Source organism: Procambarus clarkii, chromosome 66 (genome assembly GCF_040958095.1).
Source record: "Procambarus clarkii isolate CNS0578487 chromosome 66, FALCON_Pclarkii_2.0, whole genome shotgun sequence".
Classification (NCBI taxonomy): domain Eukaryota; kingdom Metazoa; phylum Arthropoda; class Malacostraca; order Decapoda; family Cambaridae; genus Procambarus; species Procambarus clarkii.
The window spans coordinates 24958331-24984393 of record NC_091215.1 but is presented as its reverse complement, the minus strand read 5'-3'; the positions used below and the strand labels follow the sequence as shown (position 1 = coordinate 24984393).

The 26063-nt window shown below is 37.9% G+C and overlaps 1 protein-coding gene across 3 annotated transcripts in view; it reads right to left on the bottom strand.

Moving 5' to 3' along the window:
- Window positions 1–22730, bottom strand: part of LOC123769264 (forkhead box protein K2) — a 101107-nt gene extending 78377 nt beyond the window's left edge. For all 3 annotated transcript variants that reach the window (XM_045760348.2, XM_045760349.2, XM_069309877.1), the window contains exons 1-2: window positions 22275–22730; window positions 17114–17299 (exon numbers count right to left, since the gene is read on the bottom strand). In XM_045760348.2, the coding sequence (XP_045616304.1) occupies window positions 17114–17299; window positions 22275–22636 (548 nt within the window). In that variant the 5' untranslated portion in view covers window positions 22637–22730. The remainder of the gene's footprint in view (window positions 1–17113; window positions 17300–22274) is intronic.
- Between the last annotated feature and the right edge of the window lie 3333 nt (window positions 22731–26063).

Below are 26063 nucleotides of genomic sequence, written 5' to 3'. Positions count from 1 at the left end.
GGTTGCAACCGGGTTGCAGTGTGGGGGGGGGGGTATGCAGACCGCTCCAAGTAACAGCCTTCTTGATCAAGTAAGCACGTGGCAAGCCTGGCCCCAAGCCGAGGTTTTGCTTGTAAGGAAGTTCTACTCGTCACAAATCAAATTCTCATAGAAAAATACAGGGCGGACAATAGGAGACTAACATGCGTGGTACACGGACAAGGCATCATAGGAAGGATGTACCCAAATGAGACATTAGAATATATTTTTTTCAGTCAGCATAGTGACCAAATGAATGTATTAAGAGGTGAATGGTGGAGACACGGTCCAAACACAGCTGTAGGTGTCTGTACGCCGACCTGTAGAGCTGAATGGAGAAGAGGAAGGGAGGAGAAGACGGGAGATGGGGAGGAAGGGAGGAGGGGAGGAAGGAAGGAGAGGAAGGGAGGAGAGGAAGGGTGGGGAGGGTGGGGGGTCTATTTGCAACAGTTTCTACCAAGTGAGCCAGCCAGCCAGCCAGCCAGCCAGCCAGCCAGCCAGCCAGCCAGCCAGCCAGCCAGCCAGCCAGCCAGCCAGCCAGCCAGCACAGCGCTCACCACAACCACCCACACCATCTGAGCCATACTTCCGCTGTGTGACTAAGCTAGGTGACAAAGCAGTTTATGTCGCCAGACAACCAAGAGGACTAGTGACTAGACAACCAAAAAAGTCGCCTGATGACTACATAACTAGGAATTTTGATGATTGAGTACCTATGCAAACACGTGGAGAGGTAAACATATAGCCTCTTCCGTAGAGCACGACAAATTCCTGCAACTTTCTCTTCTTATTAATCTTGCACCAAACTTAATCGTGGAAAACTATGCTCCAAGATTAAGAAGAGCAATTTGCAGGCATTTGTTGTGTTCTAAGAAACGATCTACCCGCTTACCTATCTACGCATTTACATTTAATGAGCGTCTAATCTCAAGCGGTTTCTGCCAAACTAGAAGAGCTAGACCAACCCACCTACTGACACTCATCAGTATAATGCAGCGTACACATTTAGGTACTGTGACTGAATCCCAATCAACACCCACAATTTGGGCGCGCGTGTCACACCTCGAATGAATGATGTTAAAACCGGCGAAGAAAGTATTATATTCGAATGAATTTAAGGGCGGAAAGGGAAGGATGGAAGTTGAGGGGAAAGGATGGTGAGCGTCTGAACACCACTGGCGGGATATTGAAAGGGACAAGACTGGGAGGAAGCGGTTTGTAAAATGGAATAAATGTGCTGTACCGTATTTGTATATTTGTAAAATAATTCGAGAGAACAAATGTACAACTCTTGTGTTATACATTTGTGAAGCTGTGTGGATGCTGCGGTCAAGATCAAGAGTGCAAGGATGGAGGTCATGTTGCAAATAAAAACTAACTGAATTAGGTCGTTAAGCTGAAAGCACTCTACACATGAATTAATGTGTAAATATAGCAATCTATTGAGGGTTGAAATCAATTAAGGGGTTGCAATCTATTGAGGGTTGAAAGGCGAGGCTCAAGAACCAAAATGCGGCTTACTCAATCACAGTTCGATGAGAACACCACTAAATTCCAACCCCCCCCCCCCTCCTACAATCGCAGCCCCCGCCAAGCCTCCAAGGGAAAGGGGAGGAGGGGTACCGGTGTTACAGGCAGGACAGGGTAAACACCTGTGTGTGGCTCCATGTGTGCCTACCCACGCTTCGTCATCCGCACAACTGTGTATATTACATCACACACACATGTACCACCCACATTACTATGTACATCAACCCATCACACGCGCACAGGCCGACTGTCCGTGTGCGTGCGTGCGTGCGTGCGTGCGTGTGCTCTTCAACGTTTATGTTGCATCTACCTGTGGGAGGATGCAATCAACTATCCATACAAATCTCCGGCTATGCAAAAAAAAGGCCACACCTGTACGCGTACTCAACTCAGGGATTAAAGAGTGTAGTACATTACACACAGAAATCACAATAGCGTGATGCATCAAATGAATAAATCCACAAGGGCCGTGAAGAGGATTCGAACCTACGTCCGAGAGCATCCCAGACGCTGCCTTAATCGACTGAGCTACGACATACCCGGTTCCAATTCTTATATCATGCCGCAGCTCAGTCGATTAAGGCAGTGTCTGGGATACTCTCGGACGTAAGTTCGAATCCTCGTCACGGCCCTTGTGGATTTGTTCAGTGTAGTACATGTTGAAATAACACTACACGTGTCAGGTGACGACTCCCGACTGGACAAGGACCAGTGCTAGGAAGGTCCGGCGGGGGGGGGGGCGGAGAGTACACAAGGAGATGGAAGGTGATGGGAGGGGAAGACAAACAATACGACAGACGTACACCAACAAAAAGCTGCTCTTACCTTGTTTACATCATAAAATGCACTCACCTGGAATAAACAAACAAGTTTTAAAAACACGCACATGAAAAATAAAAAATTATTTACCTAATACTAATATTTAAAAATTATTTACCTATTTATTGATTATATATATATATATATATATATATATATATATATATATATATATATATATATATATATATATATATATATATAATATATATATACACGTACGTACGTACGTGTGTGTGTGTGTCAAGCACAGTAAGGTGGCTAGCGACCGTCTCCCGTGCTGGAGGTCGCCAGTTGGAGGCTGCTTAGTGCCCAGGTGAATGAAATGTTATTATCTACGTATTGTGGTTGACAGTTTACAATGTCTGGGCCCTTGACGTGGCCTACTTGAAACAAACCAAACAAACTACTTGAAACAAAACAAAACGACAAATGATATATTGTTATGCAAGACGGCGCGTTCTGTCAAATAATAAACCCTCTCAGTTTAACAAAATCTATATTCTTTAAACATTTGTTCGCAAGTTTACACAACTCCACCTTAAAAAACTATCCCCTTCTTACGCAGCAATTCTTGTCAGCAAAAGTCAAGTCTGTCCCTTACACAAACCATATTGAGGTTAAGTAGAGCATGCGGATACGTGTTGGCTATGACGTAGTTAGTAGTGGGAGCAACATAAACATGTGTTATCAATGAATGACATCCCTCTCCAAGAGAGAGAGAGATGCCAGGCACGCATCTAAGCGACCTTGCCCTCCGTGCTATTATTAGCACCTGTATCGTTGTTATGATTATTATTGTTTGTACTAATGGAGGAGGAGGAGGTGGAGAACCTAGGTACGACGGCTTCACCGGGCCGCCCACCACCACCACCGCGACACCCGCGTGGACGCCTCTCACACGCCCAAGTGGCCGGCCGCTCCCTGGCCACTGCGTCATTCATCCGTTCATCACATACACAACACTCCCAGCGTACTCCACCTTCCCCCGTAATATCTGCCCACATACATAACACCACGTTTATTAAAATACAAACTTGTGGTTAATGAACAAAATGTTTAATAATGAAACACATAAACTAGAAGATGTCGCCTCTCAATTGCTGGTGATATTGGACGCGCCGGTTGATAAAAGAGAAAATGCGTATATATATAATATACAGATATAAAATAAGTTTCACGTGTCACCACGGTATAACAACAGTATACAAAGTGTGTAATAATGAGTAACTTTTGCGGTGCACAGCTGGAGCTATCCGACATCTGCAAGCAAGCGTAAAGTCCGTTGTTTCGTATCTGTATCCGCTTTTATAGTAATGAATTTGGACAAACTGGAACTTTTATATTTATGTTGCTAATAAATTCTATCTTAATCATCCTTGGCCTAATACACGCCGAGGCCTAATACAGTACATATACTGTATGTACTAATGAACAAATCCACAAGGGCCGTGACGAGGATTCGAACCTACGTCCGAGACGTAGGTTCCAAACGCGTATCAAACGCTGCCTTTATCGACTGAGCTACGACATAGTCAAAATATCGTACGTTACGGCCCTTGTGGATTTGTTCATTTGATGCATCACGCTATTGTGATTTCTGTCTGAATGTACTATACTAAGCCTAGGAATATTTAAGTTTGGTTTTACCTTTATTTTTTCCAAACTCCATGCAAAAATAGTGAAAAAAGTGGTATACTGGCGCTCCATTACTACAAGTGGTACGATCGACTACACAGCTGTACAAAAAACGAAAATCAAAAGTTATCAAAACAAGAGGAAGGGAGTTGTGTAAACTGTATAACAAATGAGCAGAGAACATATTAAACTTAACAATAGATATAAACCAATCCTAACTATAGGTCACAATATGTCAACCAAAACATTTTCACTTGATTTCTTAAGGAAACTCTAACGAAACTTCAATTTTGAATAGAACACTAAACAGAACAAAACAGCACAAAAAAGGTAGGTAATGTTAGACATTACCTAATGTCTGGCAGGTAGGTAATGTCTGGTAGATAATGTTTGGCAGGTAGGTAATGTCTGGTAGATAATGTTTGGCAGGTAGGTAATGTCTGGTAGATAATGTTTGGCAGGTAGGTAATGTCTGGTAGATAATGTTTGGCAGGTAGGTAATGTCTGGTAGATAATGTTTGGCAGGTAGGTAATGTCTGGTAGATAATGTTTGGCAGGTAGGTAATGTCTGGTAGATAATGTCTGGCAGGTAGGTAATGTCTGCCATGTAGGTAATGTCACAGGTAATCATATTAAAAGCTCGAACTTGTAAGCAGTTTGAGCAGCTATGAACAACTGCCAGAAATATGATAGGATAGATAATATTGGGTTAGGACGACATGCCAGTGATAGCATTATCATAACTGTTGACCCTGGGTGTGTGTGTAAACACTGACTACCGCATCCACTCAAAACAACAACAACTGGAAGACCGCATGCATAACCTTAAAGCTGTATGAATGACGCAAATACCTTGAGAGAGTGGAAGGCACAGCAGAATATGTATCACAGCCTCAAGAAACAGAATACTGCAGTAGTGTAGTTAATACATTTATAAATGACTCGCACAATATGCAAGTACTATCAAACAATTGCGACAACATCTACGACACATTCTACAATAATAATTATCATATATTTATTAAGTACAATAATAATATAGCCAAGTTAGGTATAATTATTAAGTACAACAATAATATAGCCAAGTTAGGTATAATTATTAAGTACAATAATAATATAGCCAAGTTAGGTATAATTATTAAGTACAACAATAATATAGCCAAGTTAGGTATAATTATTAAGTACAACAATAATATAGCCAAGCCTATCAACAGACCCAGAACATGTGCGCAGAGACAAATATGAAGGCCAATTACAATTAACTTACGTCAAATATAGCGTCTTCGTAAGGTGACCTCGCATATTTTAAGACTCGTGAAAGAATGGCTGATAATAATCTAAGTCTGTTGAGAGTGGTTCCCAACACGTGGGTCGCTCGGAGTGTGAAAATAGGGCCGTTCCTAAATAGGTTAGTAATTATCGAGAGAGAGAGCACTAAGTCATTAAGACTATAGCACTTGGAATGGATATTAGGATAATGTTTTGGGATTAGACGGAGGAAAGGAATGGTGGGCAACCTTGGACCGTTCAATCCTCGAATGAATTCTAAGATAAGAAGCTTTTGTCCTCGGAGTAGTATCCTAAACATCTTATTAAAAACTTTTGTCCTCGGAGTAAAGACAGAATCAAAACACGCATGCATTACTTCATACACCTTTGTTCTTGTCCATATGTTTAGTATTATTACTTTTCTCACTAATACTGTTAGTTATTAATCGACTATTGTGACGCGAAACCTTTCCTAAACAAAGGCTAGCTTAACACTAATCATGACTAAACTAGGCAACCCTCACGTCTCCACGCAAAGTTCCACTTAAACCTAACTATCATAAATAGTCTTAAAACTCACCCTAACTAAAACTGAACTACAGCCTAAGGCAGAAACACTGTTTTATGCTTCCTTACCAGCATAGTACAATACATTAACAACATAATCTAACTAACCAGCAAACTCATCTCGCCTATCTTTATCAATCATAAGGGATGGCATAGCCAAGAGTGTTGAGGTCATCCTGACAGAATAATGACAAGCGCACACCCCCAGCATAACTCCCACCCCACTCACTCTCGCCTGCCCACATGAACCCGGAGGTCCCTCACATAATTAATCTCTCATTCTCCTCGCCTGCCTACATGCACATGGACGTTCCTCACTAATCTGCCCTCCCTCCTCACCTGCCTACATGCACCCGGACGTTCCTCACTATTCTCTCCTCACCTACCCACATGCACCCGGACGTTCCTCATTGACCTCTGCCCCTGTCTCACCTGCCTACATGCACCCGGACGTTCCTCAGTGACCTCTGCCCGTCTGTCTCACCTGCCCACATGCACCCGGACGTTCCTCACTAATCTGTTCTCCTCCTCATCTGCCTACAAGCACCCGGACGTTCCTCACCGACCTCTGCTCCTCACACATCCCTTCTCCACTCGGTCAATCAGGTTAAGAACCACCATCTGACCAATAACTGGATTAGTGGACGCAACCTAACAAGACCTAGATAACCCCTAACAGGTTTCCTGTCCCTTGACAATGGTATGCAAGTATAATAGCAGCCTGCCCTCCCCTCGTTAACGCTCACATCACAATCTACACACAACTACTTACCCTTATGGGCAAGATGATTACCGATTTTAGTAATGAATTTTTTTTTGCCTTGGAAGTAAACAAAAAGTACGTATAAAAAATGTACACGATTGCATTGCTTCCGTATACCCTTACATTAAAAGAAAAATGAGTGATATAGTGGTCCCCTCCCCCCCCCCATGGGCAGACTGGCCAACGACTTTACCCACCGTTATTCACAGTAACTAATCACTGGCAGCGTTTATACAACCATCCCTATGGTTGTACCCATGGACCCACGGACCCACCCACGGACCTGCGTGGTGCACGCAGGTCCACTGGTAAACCAACCACACATCACACAAAATACATCGTCACTTACCCAGGGATGTGCGCGAACGTACTTAACTTACTGCACTTTTAAGCGAAAACAACCAAGAGACAATTTTACGCATTTCTCGTAGGAAAAAAAAGGAGCCGAGTAGGTAATACCACTAATGTAGGCTTCGTGTTTTTTTTGTGGTGAGAATGACTAACTAACCCAAGACTAACTTTGTCCAAAGCACTACTATATAACGCTCGGAAATGCATTTGGAGACTGAATTCCTTACGAAAAACTACACAGTGGCCCAAAGGCACTGAAACCTGTTTGTTGTACGGTCACAAAAAGTATACCACTGCGTCTCGACATTACTTGCTCAGTTTATTTTGATGATTTTTATATATACTTTACCTACATGTTGTTGAACATATCATCGATTAGTATATTCCAATTTCCAATAGAAACAAAGTTTTTGTTATCTGAAAAGTAAATTTCTTAAGTGGGCCATGGAGTTCGTCAAGATACCATAACGTATAAACGCGATATTTAAAATATTGACATTTACAGCATGGAACTTTAATTACTTTGCCTATATACAAAGTTATACCATTAGCAGCCTTTATGATTTCACTTTAGGCTATTTCAACCTGTCCTCAGGCCAGGCTCGTTAGAGCAGCAGCTGTCCCCAGACACACATTCATCAATTTATACAATGTTAACAAAATTAGGTATGTTTTCATATACATATAAATTATTATACAATAAAAATTCAATGTATAGTTAGGCATAGGTTAGGTTGTGTGTTTTGGTTCTCTTGGTGATTATTTGTAGTACGTGGGTGAAGTATTTCAACCCAGAGACGCATTTATCAATTTTAATAACATGCTGTTCATTCAAAACAGGAATTTTAACAAATATAAATTATTGTTATTATGTATTAGCATACTGTGCAGGCATTGGTTAGGTTATGGGCCTTAGGTTCTGTTGGCGATAAATTGTATTTGTAGTACGTGGGTGAAACATTTACAGCATTGTGGTTCGAACAAAATTCGTCTTTGAAAAAGTTGTTCCGGAAGTGTTCGGACGTCATCAGTTGTGAGTCACGCATAAACCGTTTTTTTCATTCATAAACAGGGGGGGGGGGTTTTGTCCATGCACTCGCCAAACCATCTGTTTATGAATGAAAAACGGTTAACACGACTCGCAACTGTTAACGTTCAAACACTTCTCGAACAAGTGCTTCGCTGACGACTTTTGTTGTAAACGCTGTAAATGGTTCACCCACGTACTACAAATTCAAATAATCGCCAACCGAACCCAAACACCTAACCAATATGCCTAAATATGCACAGTATGCTAACATATAATAATATTATGATGACCAAATCACACACCAAAAGATGAAGAGACGACAGCGTTTCGGTCCGTCCTGGACCATTATATCAAGTCGATTGAGTCCATTATCCCACAATTGACGACAATGGTCCAGATCGGACCGAAACGTCGTCGTCTCTTCATCTTTTGGTGTGTGATTTGGTCATCATATCTTCAGCCACGTTATTGTGACTCATCGTCTGTATAACAATATTAACTTATATTAGAGAAAATTCCTGTTTTGAATGAACAGCATGTTAATTAAAATTGATGAATGCATCTTTAGGGTCGAGCGCTGAATGGAATGGACCTAGTCTGAGGACGGGTCGATACAGCCACCAAACCCCCCTGTTTATGAATGAAAAACACCTTACACATGACGCGATTGATGACGTACGTCTTTCTCGAGCAATGCTGCTGCGTTCGTTCACGTCCTCTGTCTGCTCCAGTCACTCAGCCACGTACCGCAAATATCAATAATTGCCGACAGAACCTAACCGCCTAACTTATTAAACCCCATTTTAATATGTAATACTATTACCTTATATCTGAGAAAATAAAATTGTATACGCAGTCCGTAAAAATTGATGAATGCATCTTTAGGTTCGGCTGCCGTCTGGACGAGCCTAGCCTGAGGACAGGTTGGGAAATGGAAACAAAAATATTTTTTATCAACAAAAACCCTAATGAGTATAGCCTGACCATTGTAGATACAGTATCTTCGACTAACTGAATGACCTGAATCTGAAACTGCATGTTAAGGAGGACGACTGTGATGCACTACACTGACTTTACACACATTCAGGGCTAATTCAGAACTGGAAGAATGCCAACTTAGCTAGCTAACTTTTTACTGTTCAAAACGGTTTATGAAGTTCCAGAGGGTAAAATACACGATTTTTGCGGCAAATCATATTGCCAGAAAAAAGTTTATCCGGTACTTCTCTGACCTTGAATTGAAATCCACTTTCTCTCTTGGACCCGATTCAGCTCCAAGCTCAGAACAGGACTGGTTCTCATAAGCTGAAGAACGACTACATCAAAGTTATGCCAGTGAAGTAATTAACAAAATGAGACACTAGGCCAGTATAGATATACTCAGGATACCAACATGGGAGCTGCGAGACATTCTTACAAGGTCACGATTATCGAATCAATAAGGTGCGAAATTTGACAAACTGGGTAATGATTTGTTTGTCACATTGTTTTATGTTTTTGCTATTGTTTTTAATCAATTCGTTTTATTATTTAAAAAGCAATCCCGAAATGCCAGTGAAATTCAGCATTGGTACTTGGTTGAATTTTTGTTTTGGGAATCAAAATGACAAAAAAAAATTTCAACAAACATTTAGTTGTTTACTGACAATTAAAACTATTGTTTACTTTGAAAAGGAGTGCATAACATTTATGCACAATTTTCGAAATTAACTAATATTTTCTTGAAACCTTTATACTAATCAAGGTTCACTTCACGTAGGATTAACTATACAATATGTCTTGGTACATATATCCTTACACGTCTTACGAGTAAGCCATATTTATTTGTCACAAATATTAGGGAAGCAAAGTTTATCATTCAACCAGGAATTGGATGACAAAATGAAACATCAATTTGGAAGTGAAGGCCAGGTTTCAGAATACCAAAATTAACCTCAGATGTCCACTATGTAATAGGAGCAACAGCGTTGCTGCCTAGGTGACCTGACCACCAACCAATGGTTAGAGACCGGGCTGCAAGGACATCGATTCCAGGAACCAACAAATGGTAGGTAGGTGGTCATGGGGAATGTTACTTTTGAAGGCAAGCCATATGTTGTTTGCAACCACCCTATCTATCCTTTCAGTGATATTAAATAACATTACATTTCATGGTAGAAATCTGAATAGGGAATGGGTTTCTAGTTGGAGCATGAATGAATAGTTTCCTCCCTAGCAGCAGCATCTAGGGCACTCAGGTAATTGTGAAAAGCTAAGGACCAGATTTTTTTTACCTTTGTGGGAAGAAGGGGATAAATCAGTTTTCTTTTCGTTGCTGGAAGAGTTAGTTATTTACTATATTATGAATACTATATCCATCCTGTGGGCAGTGGATGAAAGGGTTAGAGAAATATAGTAGGTTCAGTAACAGACCAGTTCATTTAGCTAAGCAAGTAACAATCTTGTTACTGGAAGAGCGAAGTGCAATGTAGAATGTTTGTGGCCTGGATGTAACTAACAATGTTATCAGTTTCTGACAGGGGAATGTTTTGAGAGGTCAACAAGGCAGGATGAGGAGGAAGAGTATCAGCTGTGGTCAACCATGCACTATGAGGGCCAAGAGGTATAGGGAATCAACTGTTCACGGTATGTGGAAAATTTATGGCTGGAAAGTGGCAGTACTTAATAATAATGTTCAGGTAGGTGTTTAGTTGAATAGAAAAAGTGGTCTTAAATAAATAAATCTATTGCATCTATGTTTTACATACCCAATAACTTTTTTTTTATCCTGTACTTCAAAAGCATAGTATACTGTATTTTCATTGATGTGTAGATATAAAAAGCTGCACCCTATTGGTACTTAATGAGTACATTCACACAATGCTGTTTTGAGTTTGTCATGACTTATCATTTCTACCAGAGTACTTTATCACAGGTTTTACTAGCATATCAAGTACAATACCATACTACTGAACTTTCTTCTCTCTTACATGAAACTCCCAGTTATCCTTTGAAATTATAATGCCACCAATTAACAAACAAGAGAGAGGTGGTTAGCTTAAGTAAAATGAAATATTCCATCACTATCAAAACTTGGGTTCAATAATGTAGAGAAATTATCATAAACTAAGAAACCATCACTTAGAACAGTCTAGGAGCAGCAAATTCACTGTGTCACATCAAACACTACTTCATGAGGGGCACATTATTAAACCTACTGGTAAGTTTCAATGCAATAGCCTTGGAAATAATAAAGTACTGTACACATATTTACAACTGTCCACATACAATTTTGCACTGACAATACATGCAGTCCTAAGTATGAATTTACAGTACAGCTGTCAGACATTCGCCCTTCTTCCTGTTAAGCCTGTACACATATAAAACTTGTGCTACCTGTTGAATACTGTCCTGGCCTGAGAAAATGTTGATTAGCACGGATGAGGCCCTTCATCATGAATCGATACAACAGCTCCGATCTTTAGCCATGGAGGGGGATACCCTCATTGACTCCAATGATAGCATTCAGTTAAAGATGCAAGATATTCATTTATTCATCATTGCCTGAGAGTGGTACACAGACAAGACTTGCATAAGTACCTCCTGGTAACAAGATTTGTGGCAGCAGGTCAAGTTGTCTCCATCCTTGTTGGAGGTGTATTTAGGGAATATATGGCACGATGAGTTTTAGAGTATTCATTTCACTGTAAATACTGTATACATAAGGGCCTATCATTAAGGTAAGCATCTGTTCCACCATAATTGTTAGGCTCATCTAGCATAACCAGGGCTCTTCCTAAAATCCTTTTTATTCCCTTTTTAACAATGCCTATTATTCACTCTCAGATTAAGCCTTACAAAGAGGCTTCAGGAATACACCAATATTCTTAAATGATGTAACTTATGTGATCCTTAAAACAGTGACGATTTCACTAAGAAAACAGTGGCAACATGAAATGTGGAGGAGCCACTGTCACTGAAAATCATCTGTGAGTAGGAACTTCTTCCAAAGTAAGTAATTATCAAAAGAAGGCACCAAACCGTGGAGACTATGTAGCATCTTCCAAAGAATCACTGAAAGGCTCTCATGAAGGTTTCACATGACTGTTCTACTTGCTGTTCCACGTGGATTGCTCTGGTTACTGCACATGTAAGTAAAATTATGTACTCTATATCTTAATAATGGTGTGCCCGCTCCCTTCCCGTTCAAAGATCCTGCGTAGTCTATATTGGTAGCCTGAAAAGGAATTCATACGTATAACCGTAAACTGGTGGCGACACTTGGTGCACTAGAAAGTGTGGTGTTCCTTGCAATCACTTGTAAACAGCAGACCCTTTTTTCCTGCCTAATTCTAGGTAGCCACTACTGCTATCTTAGAAAAGCAACAACATAACACCCTAAGGAGCAACATTACTATTGGTACACTCTATCATAAGTTTGGCAACCAATTGATTACCATCCATCAGCATAAATTTTGTGGTGATTTAATTTAATAATCCAACTGACCTGTGCACTGATTATGTCAACATCAAGGTATAATTCTAGTGGTAGTCAGATTTGAGTTTACCATTACCCAACAGTCTTCGATATTCATCTAAATAGCCTTCATTTTATAAAAATTTGTACAAATAATGGTTATGCAGTATAAATGTTAGCTCTACTAAATTGAACTTGTCACCAAATTAATGATTAACATTGGAGAAATTTGCCTTAACTTCAGCAGCATTGATGATGAAGCAGTAGACCAATGACATTATGTTAATACAGTACCTTCTCAAATTTACAAAATATGCCCTGCTTAAACAAGCAATATTTGGACCTATCTGACATTACTCATGACCATCAATTTTGATGAGCAAGCCATGAAGGGCCCTCCCTCAAGAGAGGCACTCATAAATGCTTTTGCAGTCATTTCCCTAAATGTCTGATCACTAGATTATCCTTTATGGGGATATAGCAGAATTCAATATTAAGTTGGGTTGTATAGTTCATCTAGTTTGAAGAACCATTTTATGGAGACTGCTGCTCAACTAGTGAACTATGGAGTGGGCTCACACAAAGATATGTACAGTGTAGTCAAGGGGGGACCAGAGATTATGTAGACTAGGGTAATTACCCTAAATGATGTACTATAGTCTCTGGAACAGTAACTCTCTCTAATCTATTTTCTTGTAGACAAATAGTAGGAATATTCAGGCAGAAACATCCAAAACCTGTGCCAGGATTAAAATTAGAATGTCATGCTATATAAAACACAATTTTAGCTCTAGTTTTCATTAGGTTCATAAGGTTAAGATAGGTTATATTGGATTAGGTTTGTTTAAAAATTAGTGATGACAAACGGGTCAAACTTTTCTCAGGTTTTAGACCTACTCTGTTCATTACAAATTTGAGGTGGTTTTTCATCATTAATCAAGACAGCAGCTCTGATCTTTGGCCATGGAAAAGTACCATGCTTGGTAGAAGTATTCTCTCGATGATGCAAGATATTCATTGAACCATTGCTACCAAAAATTGCCACACAGACAAGACACGCTAAAGTATTTCCTGGTAACTGAGGATGTCTGACAGAAGGGTGGATCATCTACTTCATCCAGTATGTGCCCACAAGTGATAATTTTAGGGATTCGATATCTAAGAAAATAACTAGAAAAGTATTTCCTCTCGTCATGATTTACAAATACCCATTGGGCTGTTCTGATGTTAACACTATCGGTCACTTTGGACCAGACTCGCGTCCATTATTTTTTTTTCTCCCGAGTCCTAACTTTGGACCGGACTTGCGTCCACTACAAAAATATTTGTATAAAATTCATTTTTTATCCAATCGACCTAGGGATAGTATCAAAATAAGCGCCTTTAGAATGCGCACAATTTGATACCAAAATGAAAGATGTAACATGAAACTTGATGTCCGAACACTTATATGATTATAAATAGGCTTTTGGTCAAAATTTCAAAATATTTGTTAAAATTCTATTTATTGTGCTATTATCTTGGGACTAGTTTTAAAATGTGCGACTTTATGTCGCGAACAATTTGATACCAAAATGAAAGATGTAACACAAAAATTTATGTCAGAACACTGGAAAGATATAAATAATTTTGTGATGAGCTTCCAGAATTAAATTATTTGGGACTAGTTTTAAAATAGGCGCCTTTTTATTACGAACAATTTGATACCAAAATGAAAGACGTAACACGAAAATTAATGTTATCAAACTGAACGAGTATACACATTAGGTTGCAGTGTACAAATTGGTGCTCGTTCACGGGTAACTTTAGGCTTTTCTGCGGGGAGGCATTCCAAACTTTTGTACATTATATTCATACACATCTATAGGGAATTTAATTGCGAACACAATGATACCAAAACGAGTGACGTAGCACGAGAATTAAGGTGAGAAAAATGGAACGAGTATGCACATTTTACTGATTTTGTGTGCTTACGGGTAACTTTTGCTGACTTTAGGCTTTGCTGTTGGGAGTCATGCCAGGCTTTTGGACATTATATTTATACACACCTGTAGGGAATTTAATTGCGAACACAATGATACCAAAACGAGTGACGTAGCACGAGAATTAAGGTGAGAAAGCTGAAACGAGTATACACATTTAGGTGTCACCATGCGCTTACCCGCACGCTCGCCCGCACGTTGGGTGCATGACCCCTAAGTTGACCGCGTGCCTGTCCAGTGACCAATAGTGTTAAGAAATAATCAATCAATTTGTACTTTTCCCTTTGTCTACAATAAAAAAGGAAGATGGAGATAGTCACAGCACCAGACACTACATCATAGCAGATAATTACCATGAACGTAATCTTTAGTCCCCCTTCACTATACTAGTATCTAGTGTAGACCAACTTGCCAAAGTCTATATGTCTGCAAAAGGCTAAATACAGTACTGTATGTACAGTATACAGAACTGAATTAAATTTGTCTGGAATAACTAAAATTGTTTCCCATTGCTGAGGCAATCTAAGCTACCAATTTCATACACATTACAGGACTTCTCATACTAATGTGCATGAATGTAGGTATAATGGGCCAGCAAGTGTAATACTAAACACAGCAATTTCTTTCTCAGTTTGGAATCAAGCTTGACCATATTTAGCCCAAAATGTCACTACACATGTATTATACCAAGTAATACATATTACTAGTACTTGGTATAATTACTTGGTAAAGTGCCATATTATAAACAATCATTTGTCCACAGGGTAAAATATATAGTGAAGCATGATCAAATCATTTGTCCACAGGGTAAAATATAGTGAAGCATGATCAAATCTTCCTAAAGTTATGGTGGTATGGTGACTGAAGTAAATGTGAAAGGCGAAGCATTGAAATTCAACAGACAAAATTGAAACACTTTTCTGGCAACCCCCAAGTGGAGCAGATGTCAAGAAATCCACTCGTTGTCAAGGTCGAAACAGACTTCCACAATGGTGAATAGAGTAAAGGAATGGGCCCAGGCTCGGCCATGTCCCGCCGTGCCGGGCTCGGCCATGTCCCGCCGTGCCGGGCTCGGCCATGTCGGGTTCGCCCATGTCCACCCCATGTTGGGTTCAGCCATATCACAGAGCCAGGTTTAACAATTTCATGCTGTGACATGTTGAGTGAGTGGGGCCTCGTAGCCTGGTGGATAGCGCGCAGGACTTGTAATTCTGTGGCGCGGGTTCGATTCCCGCACGAGGCAGAAACAAATGGGCAAAGTTTCTTTCACCCTGAATGCCCCTGTTACCTAGCAGTAAATAGGTACCTGGGTGTTAGTCATCTGTCACGGGCTGCTTCCTGGGGGTGGAGGCCTGGTCGAGGACCGGGCCGCGGGGACACTAAAGCCCCGAAATCATCTCAAGATAACCTCAAGATAACGTCATGCATGCTTAGCTCACCTTACCTTTCCGAAAACTTAAGATTCCTATCAATTAAAATAAATTAATAACATTCATACCGGAAAACCCTCACTAGGAGGAAGGTGGGATAAAATATTGTTCTTTAACTTATTAAATTCAACTGGTTGTAAGATATGTCTCTAAAGTTAGAAACTTTACACCCTTTTAAATGCATTACGAGATAACTAATAATTTTAATATCTGTGATATTATGCTGTTGGGTTTTCTTTAACAAATTTGTAAGTAATTCAGCATTTGTATAACTGAACCAAATAGTTTTTAGTACCTGTATTGACCCACTAGAACCCAATTGGTCCAACAGACTGTTGCTTGGGGCAGCCCACAGACCCACTAGAACCTAATTGGTCCAGCATGTCTTGTATAAAACAACCCAGTTTTTCTTGAAGTCCATTTTTGTTCCGGCAATATTTCTTATATTTCCTAGGAGGATATTGAACAACTGTGGACCTCTAATGTTCATACAGTGTTCTCCGATTATGCCTATGGAACCTCTGCTCTTCACTTGCTCTATTCTTGATTTCTTTCCATATATTGTAGTTTATTCCAGAATGTTGTCATTTGACGTCATTTGTGTACTTTTGGGACCTGACTTTCCAGTATTTTTCATGTTTATATTATGATACATTTCTCATCTTTTTTCCAGAGAGTATATATTGAGAGCTTTCAGACAGTCCCAATAATATAGGTGCTTTATCGTGTCTATGTGCACTGTATCCCTCTATTTCAGCAATCTCTCCTGCTCTGATGGGGGAAGTGAGTATTGAGCAGTACTCAAGGTGGGATAGTACAAGTGATTTGAACAGTATGAACATTGTGATGGGATCCCTGGATTTAAAAGTCCTCATAATCCATTCAATCATTTTTCTAGCTGATGCTATATTTGCTTGGTTATGCTCCCTAAACGATAGGTCGCCAGACATCATTACTCCTAGATCCTTTACAAGTTGCTTTCCTACTATGGGCAGACTTGATTGTCTTGTACTCTGTATTTTGTTTAAGTAGTTTTGTATTATTCTGCAGTACTATTTACCTTTCTTATACAGTATTTAAGATTCTCTTAACCATATCAAACAAGAAAATTGATATGCATATTTTGTTTGTTTGGCAAAGGTTTTAAAGTTTCCTTGACAAAAAAAATCCCAGATCCCACATTTCTTGTGTAAGCATATGTTCTTAACATCAAACAGCACTAACGGTAACAAATACCCATCCAAGACTATTTCAACTTACCTTATAGTGCCTGTTGGTGAAGGGAACGGAGAGCCAAAGTTAGCGTCTTGTTCTGGAATGTTAATTTTCAAAGGCTGCATTTTTCTTTTGGGTGGAGATGGAACCCTAGCAGGTGGGGGATCCAAGTCATCTACTAATGACTGGAACTGAATCTTGATATTTGTGCTAGGAAACCGCAATGTACATCTGTTGAGGTAAAGAAAGAAAAATACATTTTGTGTTTAAACATTTTACTGTTTGTTAATAGTTGGTTTAATAAATGTTAAAAAAAATTATTATTTTGAGCATATGATTGGTCCAGCAGATAAAATACCCAGTAAAAAGTCAGTAAAAAATACAACGCTTACTTCTCAAGATATTCTACAGAACAGTATTACTGTATCGTGTTATGTGCAGCACACTTTTCCTCTCGACAAAATACAGTACCCAGCAGTCCAGGATGATGTAATTAATAAAGCAGCATTTTTCACAGAAATATACAGAGATGTTCAACATACTATCCTACTACACTTGGACTTTAGATAAATTATACCTCATTTGATATTATATTAATAAGCATTCTTTTGATACTGCTTCTTAATTTAAGCATGACTACATTAGACCATGGAGTGATGAACTATTTGGATACAAAATAGGGCATAATGTAGTATTATAGCCTAATGTGATCTTTTTCAATTGGAATTAAAATGACGCACGAACAAACATGGCACCAAAAACGTGTGATACAACCTACAAGTATGCTAGCAGTATGGTTCCATATACTGTATTGCTAAAAATAATGCAGTACACTACTGCTAAATCAAGTTAACCTAACTCTACCAAATATTGTGCATTAACCCCCCCACCACCACCAATACCCTGCTATGAGAAATGTTACTCAGATGAATTAATTTAATATTACTTCAGCATTTGTAAATAATTATCAGTAAATTCTTGGATTATTTCCAATTTTAAAACATAGTAATGCAGTGTGAAAATTGTTTTGCTGACAGTTTACATTTGCTCAGAGCTATATTATTGGGGCATTTCACACACTTAAAGATATACTGAACTGAATTTCTAGGCCAACTGAAGCTGAGCAGTACAGAATATTCAAATATGCTGAATACTGGATAAACAAACAATATGCTCTTCTTGAACAGAACTACGATGCTATGGTACTGTGAGTGGATTATCATTTCTCAATCTGGTGCTGTTTTGCATCTATAAATATCTATTGTGTGCAGTATTATTTCCCTTAGGAGCTTGACGACAATGTAAAGTTGTTATATCACTTCTATGAAAGTAACCAATATGCTTTGGGATATGAACAGTACTGTATACAGTATTAAATTATCCAAGTACAATTTTATTTACAGCATTATAAATTACATATTTAGATAAGTTACTGAAAATTCACTCCCTTGAGGGGCCGAATTCCTCGAGACAGACTAGCTACTGTGACAGATTACTATACAACCACAAATGAATGGGCACATATTTACACTTCCTAAATAAAAAGGCCAATGATTACTACATATTTTAAAAATAAAAACCAATAATATCTATAATATAACAGAAAAGAATTTATTTAAACATGCATATTATATAGAATGAGTTACTAGGAGTATATATAATGGTACAACTAACAAAAAATCAAGGTGTGAAAAAAAGAGGATATAATTAGAGAACACTGTAAACATCTTCAACCTCCTGCCAACAATATAAGACATATCACTCAAACAACAGTGGAAGCTTGCAGCTACAATTATCAGACCAACCTCACTGTAATAGCTACATGGATCAACGGGCTACGAACATACAGGCCACGCAGTCACCCAGAAAGGTTGGAGCCAGGCTAGGTTGCGATAATAAAACCTGCCCGAAACGTTATGAGTGCTAGTGGCTTTACAAGAATGTAAAAACTTTTGTATACAGTATATATATTTAAAAAAATGAATTTTCCATCAGTACTATATTAAATATGAGATTTCGTAAACGAGTTTATTGACAAAGTGGTCTTGTATACAAATTTAGTTAAAAAGTACTTATGTACCTAATTGTTAATAAAGATTAAAAAGTACAATACAGTAATTTATAGTGAATGGTACAACCAGTTTGCTAAAAACACTTAATACCTATACATCAATGACTTTGCAAGAAAGTATCTAATATCTTGCGCTCAAATTAAATTTTAACTGAATTATTCACTGTACTTGTACTTGTAACATTACTTGTTCTTGATACATCACGCCAATGTGATTTCATTTGTGCGCAATTACTTATATTAAAAATACCCAGTAATTATATTACAAAACATTTTGTACTTTCTTCGGAAAAAATAATATTTATACAGTACTGTATTAGATTTAAATTCAAATCATGTTACATATATTCACTACTATATTGAGAGCTATTTGTATGATCCCACGTAAATGAAGCTGTTTAATTCAAAATAAAATTATAAGAGTAATGTTTATATTAAAGGCAATGATATACTATTAAACAATACCACCACAAATCCTCTTTGCAAGCCAATCAAAACTTGACTATTATCTTCATTCACAAAAAACATCAGAAGATGAGCATAAGCTTAGGTCAGTTTTAATTAACTCATCAAAATGGTTGCTACTATAACAACATTTATGTTCCAATAAATGATCCCGTCAAGACAAAAACATCATTAACGTTCTTACTAATCTGAACAAAACCAAGACACTTGCCGAGAATACTGTTAATAAGCAGTATACAGCACTTAAAAGCTGACTAAACAATATATTCTTTATTTACATGCAAATTACAAAAAGTAAAACCTGGACAGAAATGACTTAAGAAAATTAATCTCAAAATGAATGACAGATGAAATATTTTGGCCAAATGAAATGCCTAAAAAATATTTCTGTAATAAATTTCAATTTATATCAACAGTAAGTATACAAACAAAAACTAAATTTGCTCAACAAAAATACAGCACAACATTCTACAAATCTGCATCCATAAAAGATTCTATTTGGAGACATTTAATTTTCATTAAGAAATTGATAGGTATTCTGAGTTCTATCAAATGTACTCATGTATTTAATGTAACTTAACTCTGATTCTGCCTTGCAAGAATAATTCACTACAATATTCTCCAATAAACTACCAAAACTAAACACTGCTATTAAATGTTCATTTAAGTTGATTGGTCAATAAGAACATCATCCAGTAGGCCTGATCAAAGAGAAAACACTGTAAGGGAAGTGATCCCAATAATCACCTCAAGGTCAAGGTTGGTTGCAAATACTGTAATACTTTCTACAGGAGTTCCTTTGTGATATTTTACAGATACAGTGTAATACAGAATGGTATCAATATAGAACTGTTTCATCACAGTTACTTATGGAAGCCTGTCTTTATATATTCAATACAGTACTTGAAATGCAAAAGCCACTTTCTTACAAATTAATTACTAAAATAAAACTGGCTGATTATAATTAGGAAATGATTTCTGACATAACTAGTTTCTCCCTCAAGATTTATGTACACAAGAATTATGTATACAATTACTCTATCATGTCAAAACCCTCACAAAAATAGTTCTATGCCTATGAGTAAAAATCTCATGTTTTACTAAAATCAAAGAATAAGACTGTGTAAATTGTCAACAGCATGAATCATAATTCCTATCACAGTTACAGTATATCTTAAATATTCATACATCTGTCCTAGCAACAGTTGGCCTGATTATTTGTAAATCAAGTTAAAATATATCAATACCAGCAATTTCTACACACTACTGTATTTACCTAATGGGGGTACATAAAAAATTTGTTACAAATATGGTCAGAAAATACCTACACATTTTGATTCAAACTACATCATATGTTGGTCATATCTAGCCTATGACTGAATTATTTATCATATCTCCACTTAGCTACCTTGTAAATCAACTATATACACTAACTCTTTGTGGACCTTGATCATCAATAGATTTCAAGCTTATCAACTGCCACGACAGTAAATGCTATTAAACAGATTCCCATCTCAATTTGTTTCCAAGATAGACATCTCACCTATAGTATTGTTACATATATATTAAGCATACCATAGTACTAGAAAATACCCCGATATCATATCTGGTTAAAGAGCAAAATAATGAAAAATTGCATAGTACCACCACAGTGCACAAGTAGCTTGTCATTGAATGATAAAAATATGAATGCATTTCACAACAAAATCCTTTTTTGAAAGCTTTTAATTATGCCATAAATATGGATAGGTTTGCTTAACTAGGGTTAAGCAGTGTAATTTCCTCGTACCTAATTGGAGAATTGTTTTATATACTGTGTAGGTATATCACACATGGGTTGTTTTGCCCTTAAAGATTTAGTTTTTGACTGTGTATTGTTTAATTTTTTTGTACACAATATTCAACAATATACTTCAAACTTTCTTAATGTATCACTGATTAAGCTAGGTTTGAAAATCTGTATGCAAATTGTTGCATAAAGTAACCAGTATCCATTTTACCGCTGGTTCCCACGTTCACCACACGAGAAAATAGAATATAATTATAGACTAACAAAAACTTCAATTTGGTTTAAAGTGCATTTACAAAAATAAATAAAACTGTATTCATGCAGTACACTGAACTCAATTCATAAAATCCTTGCACAACCAGCTATAATCACCAATCAGTAAACATAAGCATTACAAAAAAAAAAAAACAGTAGCAGCAACTTACAAAGGTGTTCTGCTTGACCACTTAGCTACCATTTTTTAAAGAAAACTGTATCATTTGACCAAAACAAATCTACCAAGTATCAAGAGCATCATAACCAAACCTGCCAGTTATTGGATAAGTTAAGCAAGGTCAGGAGTATGCAGAATTCTAAAATGCTAAAGTCTCTTAAGTTTTCAACCCAGGACAGGCAAAGTAATTATAAATATATAGCTCATTTAAATGAGCATAGGCCAGTATAAAAATATTTTGCCTTACATTTGTTTAAGTATTTTTATATTCATATTTCCTTGGGTAAACAAACAAATGTGATTTCAGCTTGAATGACCTGTCAAACTGTCACGAGCTAACCAAGCACTCTTACACCTTCACCATCTGCCCTGCTATATAATATACAAATTACCAGCCAATAATATAGGAAAAGATATATCTAAATTGAAAGATTAAGGCAAAACTTACTGTCTGGGCAGCTGGAGAGGCGGGGCGCCCTTCCTCTGGAACACACCGTCCACGAAGACACCGTTCTTGCCGTTGCATATCATATAAAAGTGCGGCGTCTCGAAATATATCTCGATATGTCGGCGCGATATAAAACTATTATGGCCCATGTTTACATCGACATCGCCCTTGCTGGAGTTGCGCCCAATCACCACCCGACTCTGCCGCACCATGTATTCGAATTCTTTCCCTTCCAACCTTGCAATGGGGGTTCCCTTTCTGTCAGGCGACCACGGCACGCGGTGAGGGGACGTCGGCGCGGACTTCTGGAGGGCTAGCAGGGCCCAAGCATGCTGATCGGGCCCCCTTAAAGGAGCAGACATCGTGTGAAACCTACGAGCCGGTGAAGATGGCGACACGGCTAGACACACAGCCCGCGTGCGCACCACAACATACCAGCCGCGAGTGGCCCACAATGCACCGCGAGTCACACAAAACACGCGCGACCCGCGACACTTTTGTTTACATTCCAATGTTTGTAAACAAATACCTATGTCTAACGGCATACGGACACTATCAACTATCAACAATACCTAATATTTGATTGATCGTGTGTATATCCTTCAATAAAGCCCATATAGTGTCAAGCTAAATTTATTATGCAATAAACAACTTGTTCAAAGCCGTCACATGGCGCTCTGGATATTCTAGAGTTCTAATATATATTTGGCAACGCATTCTATAACAAATTGCCTTATATGGATGTATCTTCATATTAAAATAAAGTATACTAATTTTATACTTGCACAATTTGACTGCTTGCGTATCATATATTACGCAAGACCAATGATTATAACTCATAATTATTCTCTTCGGACGCAGCATTCCTTGCTACTTATCCCCCAAAACGGAAACTTTCCAGAATGTAACGGTACGCAAGTACTCTTTCGTCTTGAGTTTCACCCATATTCAGCCATATTTTATAACCTAAATTCTAATTATAAAATAATAAATTAATACTTTTTAAAGTACTTAATATGAATTTGTTACATATACAATCCATTTTACTATAAGCCGGACAGCGATATAAAATATATTAAGATTCTGAATCCCAGATTAAAATATTTATTCACTTCAACAATAATTTACAACAAAATACAATGGCTTTTATAGCAATATTGGTTCAGCGCTGACAACTGTATAAGGTTCTGAGCCTAGGAAATGATGATTAATAGCTGGCTCCTTGGGGTGGGGTGGGGGGGGGATGGAACCAAAAGGACCCCCACCCTTAACCCCCCAACCCCACCAATGGGGGCACCCACACTTTACGTCTGTTCCTAACTTGAGCGACGCAATTGTTGTGTGTGCCATGTAGTACTCAGCAACCTGTAGTACATGATCATGCTTGGACTTCCGGCGTGGGTTTACAGAACTACTGCTGTCTTCTATTCTTAGTTCTTGCCTACTTAGTATTCAACCATTTAACATAGTGACGTGTTATACTTCATTAACATGATCCTCACATTGACATAGACGATTGATACCAATCGTATATTTTGAGCTTGAAGTGTATATGTAGGTTGTCAGAGATATAACTTGTTATTTCATATTTGTTGTGATTTAGCATCTTTAGCATCTATAAATCCAACATTATGTTTGTAACTAATCTTCTATGTATGTATTTTTACCTGAATAAACATTTGATTTGATCTTTGATGGTGTATGTGCATGACGACGAATAATTAACTCTTGCACTAATGATCTATGGACGGCATTGTCTAAGAAACCATGACCGATTGCATAATCAAGTCTTCCACCTGAGAAATGGGTGGTGTTAGATGAGTTTTATCAATTACTGTACGTCATATTGTTCCTGTTGATGTATTTTATAAACACTGAACCATTTCTGTTTGTTTTATCATTCCCTAATTTAATGTGTCTCGCGTTGAAACCTACCCATTGAGATGATTTCAGTCACTATTGACTGAGGGATGTCAATAGATGTCTCCATCATTCTGTCACTCCTCACATAGATGTTGCACAGCTAGAAGGAACCATTCTCTATGGATATCGCCTACATCATGACAACTAGAGAAGGAGAAATACCCTGGGAGCGCTTACTGCACTACCCAGTTACTTTAAATACCCATGCAGTTACTTTAAATACTCATGAAGTTACTTTAAATACCCATGTAGTTACTGTAAATACCCATGTAGTTACTTTAAATACCCCATGCAGTTATTTTAAATACCCATGCAGTTACTTTAAATACCCATGCAGTTACTTTAAATACCCATGCAGTTACTTTAAATGCCCATGCAGTTACTTTAAATACCCATGCAGCTACTTTAAAACCCATGCAGCTACTTTAAATACCCATACAGCTACTTTAAATGCCCATGCAGTTCATCTCATTCTTACCTTATATAAATATAGTGAATTTCTACAACTTTCTTTACACCGACTAAACTGATAATTTGAAAAAGTCTTCACTGATATTTTCAGATGTAGAGGTTACATAGTTTTTAGTCACGATATATATTAACTACGACTTACTGTCTGCACCTCAAGAATATTAAAATATATCCTCATATTCTACTAAAAGTTTGCTAGTAAAGACAAGTAGTAGATTGAACTCGCACTAAGTATATATGACCAATACACAGGTTAGCTCATCACGGCCTCTGTGGGTTTGTTCATATATGACCAACCATCCTGAGAGATATGTATATATATGACCTATAATAACCTTAATCTATATTTATAAGAGAGAATGTATTGTTTGTCTGTATGAGGTTATATTTGTAATAATTCATTGTGTCGGGGGACAGGCAGCTTGGGTATATATATATATATATATATATATATATATATATATATATATATATATATATATATATATATATATATATATATGTCGTACCTAGTAGCCAGAACTCACTTCTCAGCCTACTATACAAGGCCCGATTTGCCTAATAAGCCAAGTTTTCATGAATTAATGTTTTTTCGTCTACCTAACCTACCTAACCTAACCTAACCTAGCTTTTTTTGGCTACCTAACCTTACCTTACCTATAAATATAGGTTAGGTTAGGTTAGGTAGGGTTGGTTAGGTTCGGTCATATATCTACGTTAATTTTAACTCCAATAAAAATAAATTGACCTCATACATAGTGAAAAGGGAAGCTTTATCATTTCATAAGAAAAAAATTATAGTAAAAATATTAATTCAGGAAAACTTGGCTTATTAGGCAAATCGGGCCTTGAATAGTAGGGTGAGAAGTGAGTTCTGGCTACTAGGTACGACATATATATATATATATATATATATATATATATATATATATATATATATATATATACGTTAGGCTTATATCAAGGTCACCTCACGGTAGAATTACTGACCTTCTCCAGGATGCAACCCACACAACAAACTGACTAACTCCTGGATACCTATTTAATACTAGGTGAACAGGTGCATTAGGTGATTGGAAACGCGCCCAACCATTTCTGTCCCGTCCGGGATTTGAACTCAGAATTGCCAATTGTGAGTCGAGAACAAACCCAACTTTGCAGGGTGACAGCCCATCCTCATAAACAAAGGCCAAAGTCCATTCCATCCACCCCGCCAAACCCCCTGTTTATGAATGAAAAACGGTTTACACACGACTCACAACTGATGACGTCCGAACACTTCCGGAACAAGTGCTTCGCTGACGACTTATGTTCGAACCACAATGTTGTAAATGCTTCACCCTCGTACTACAAATACAATTAATCGCCAACAGAACCTAAGCCTCTAACTTAACC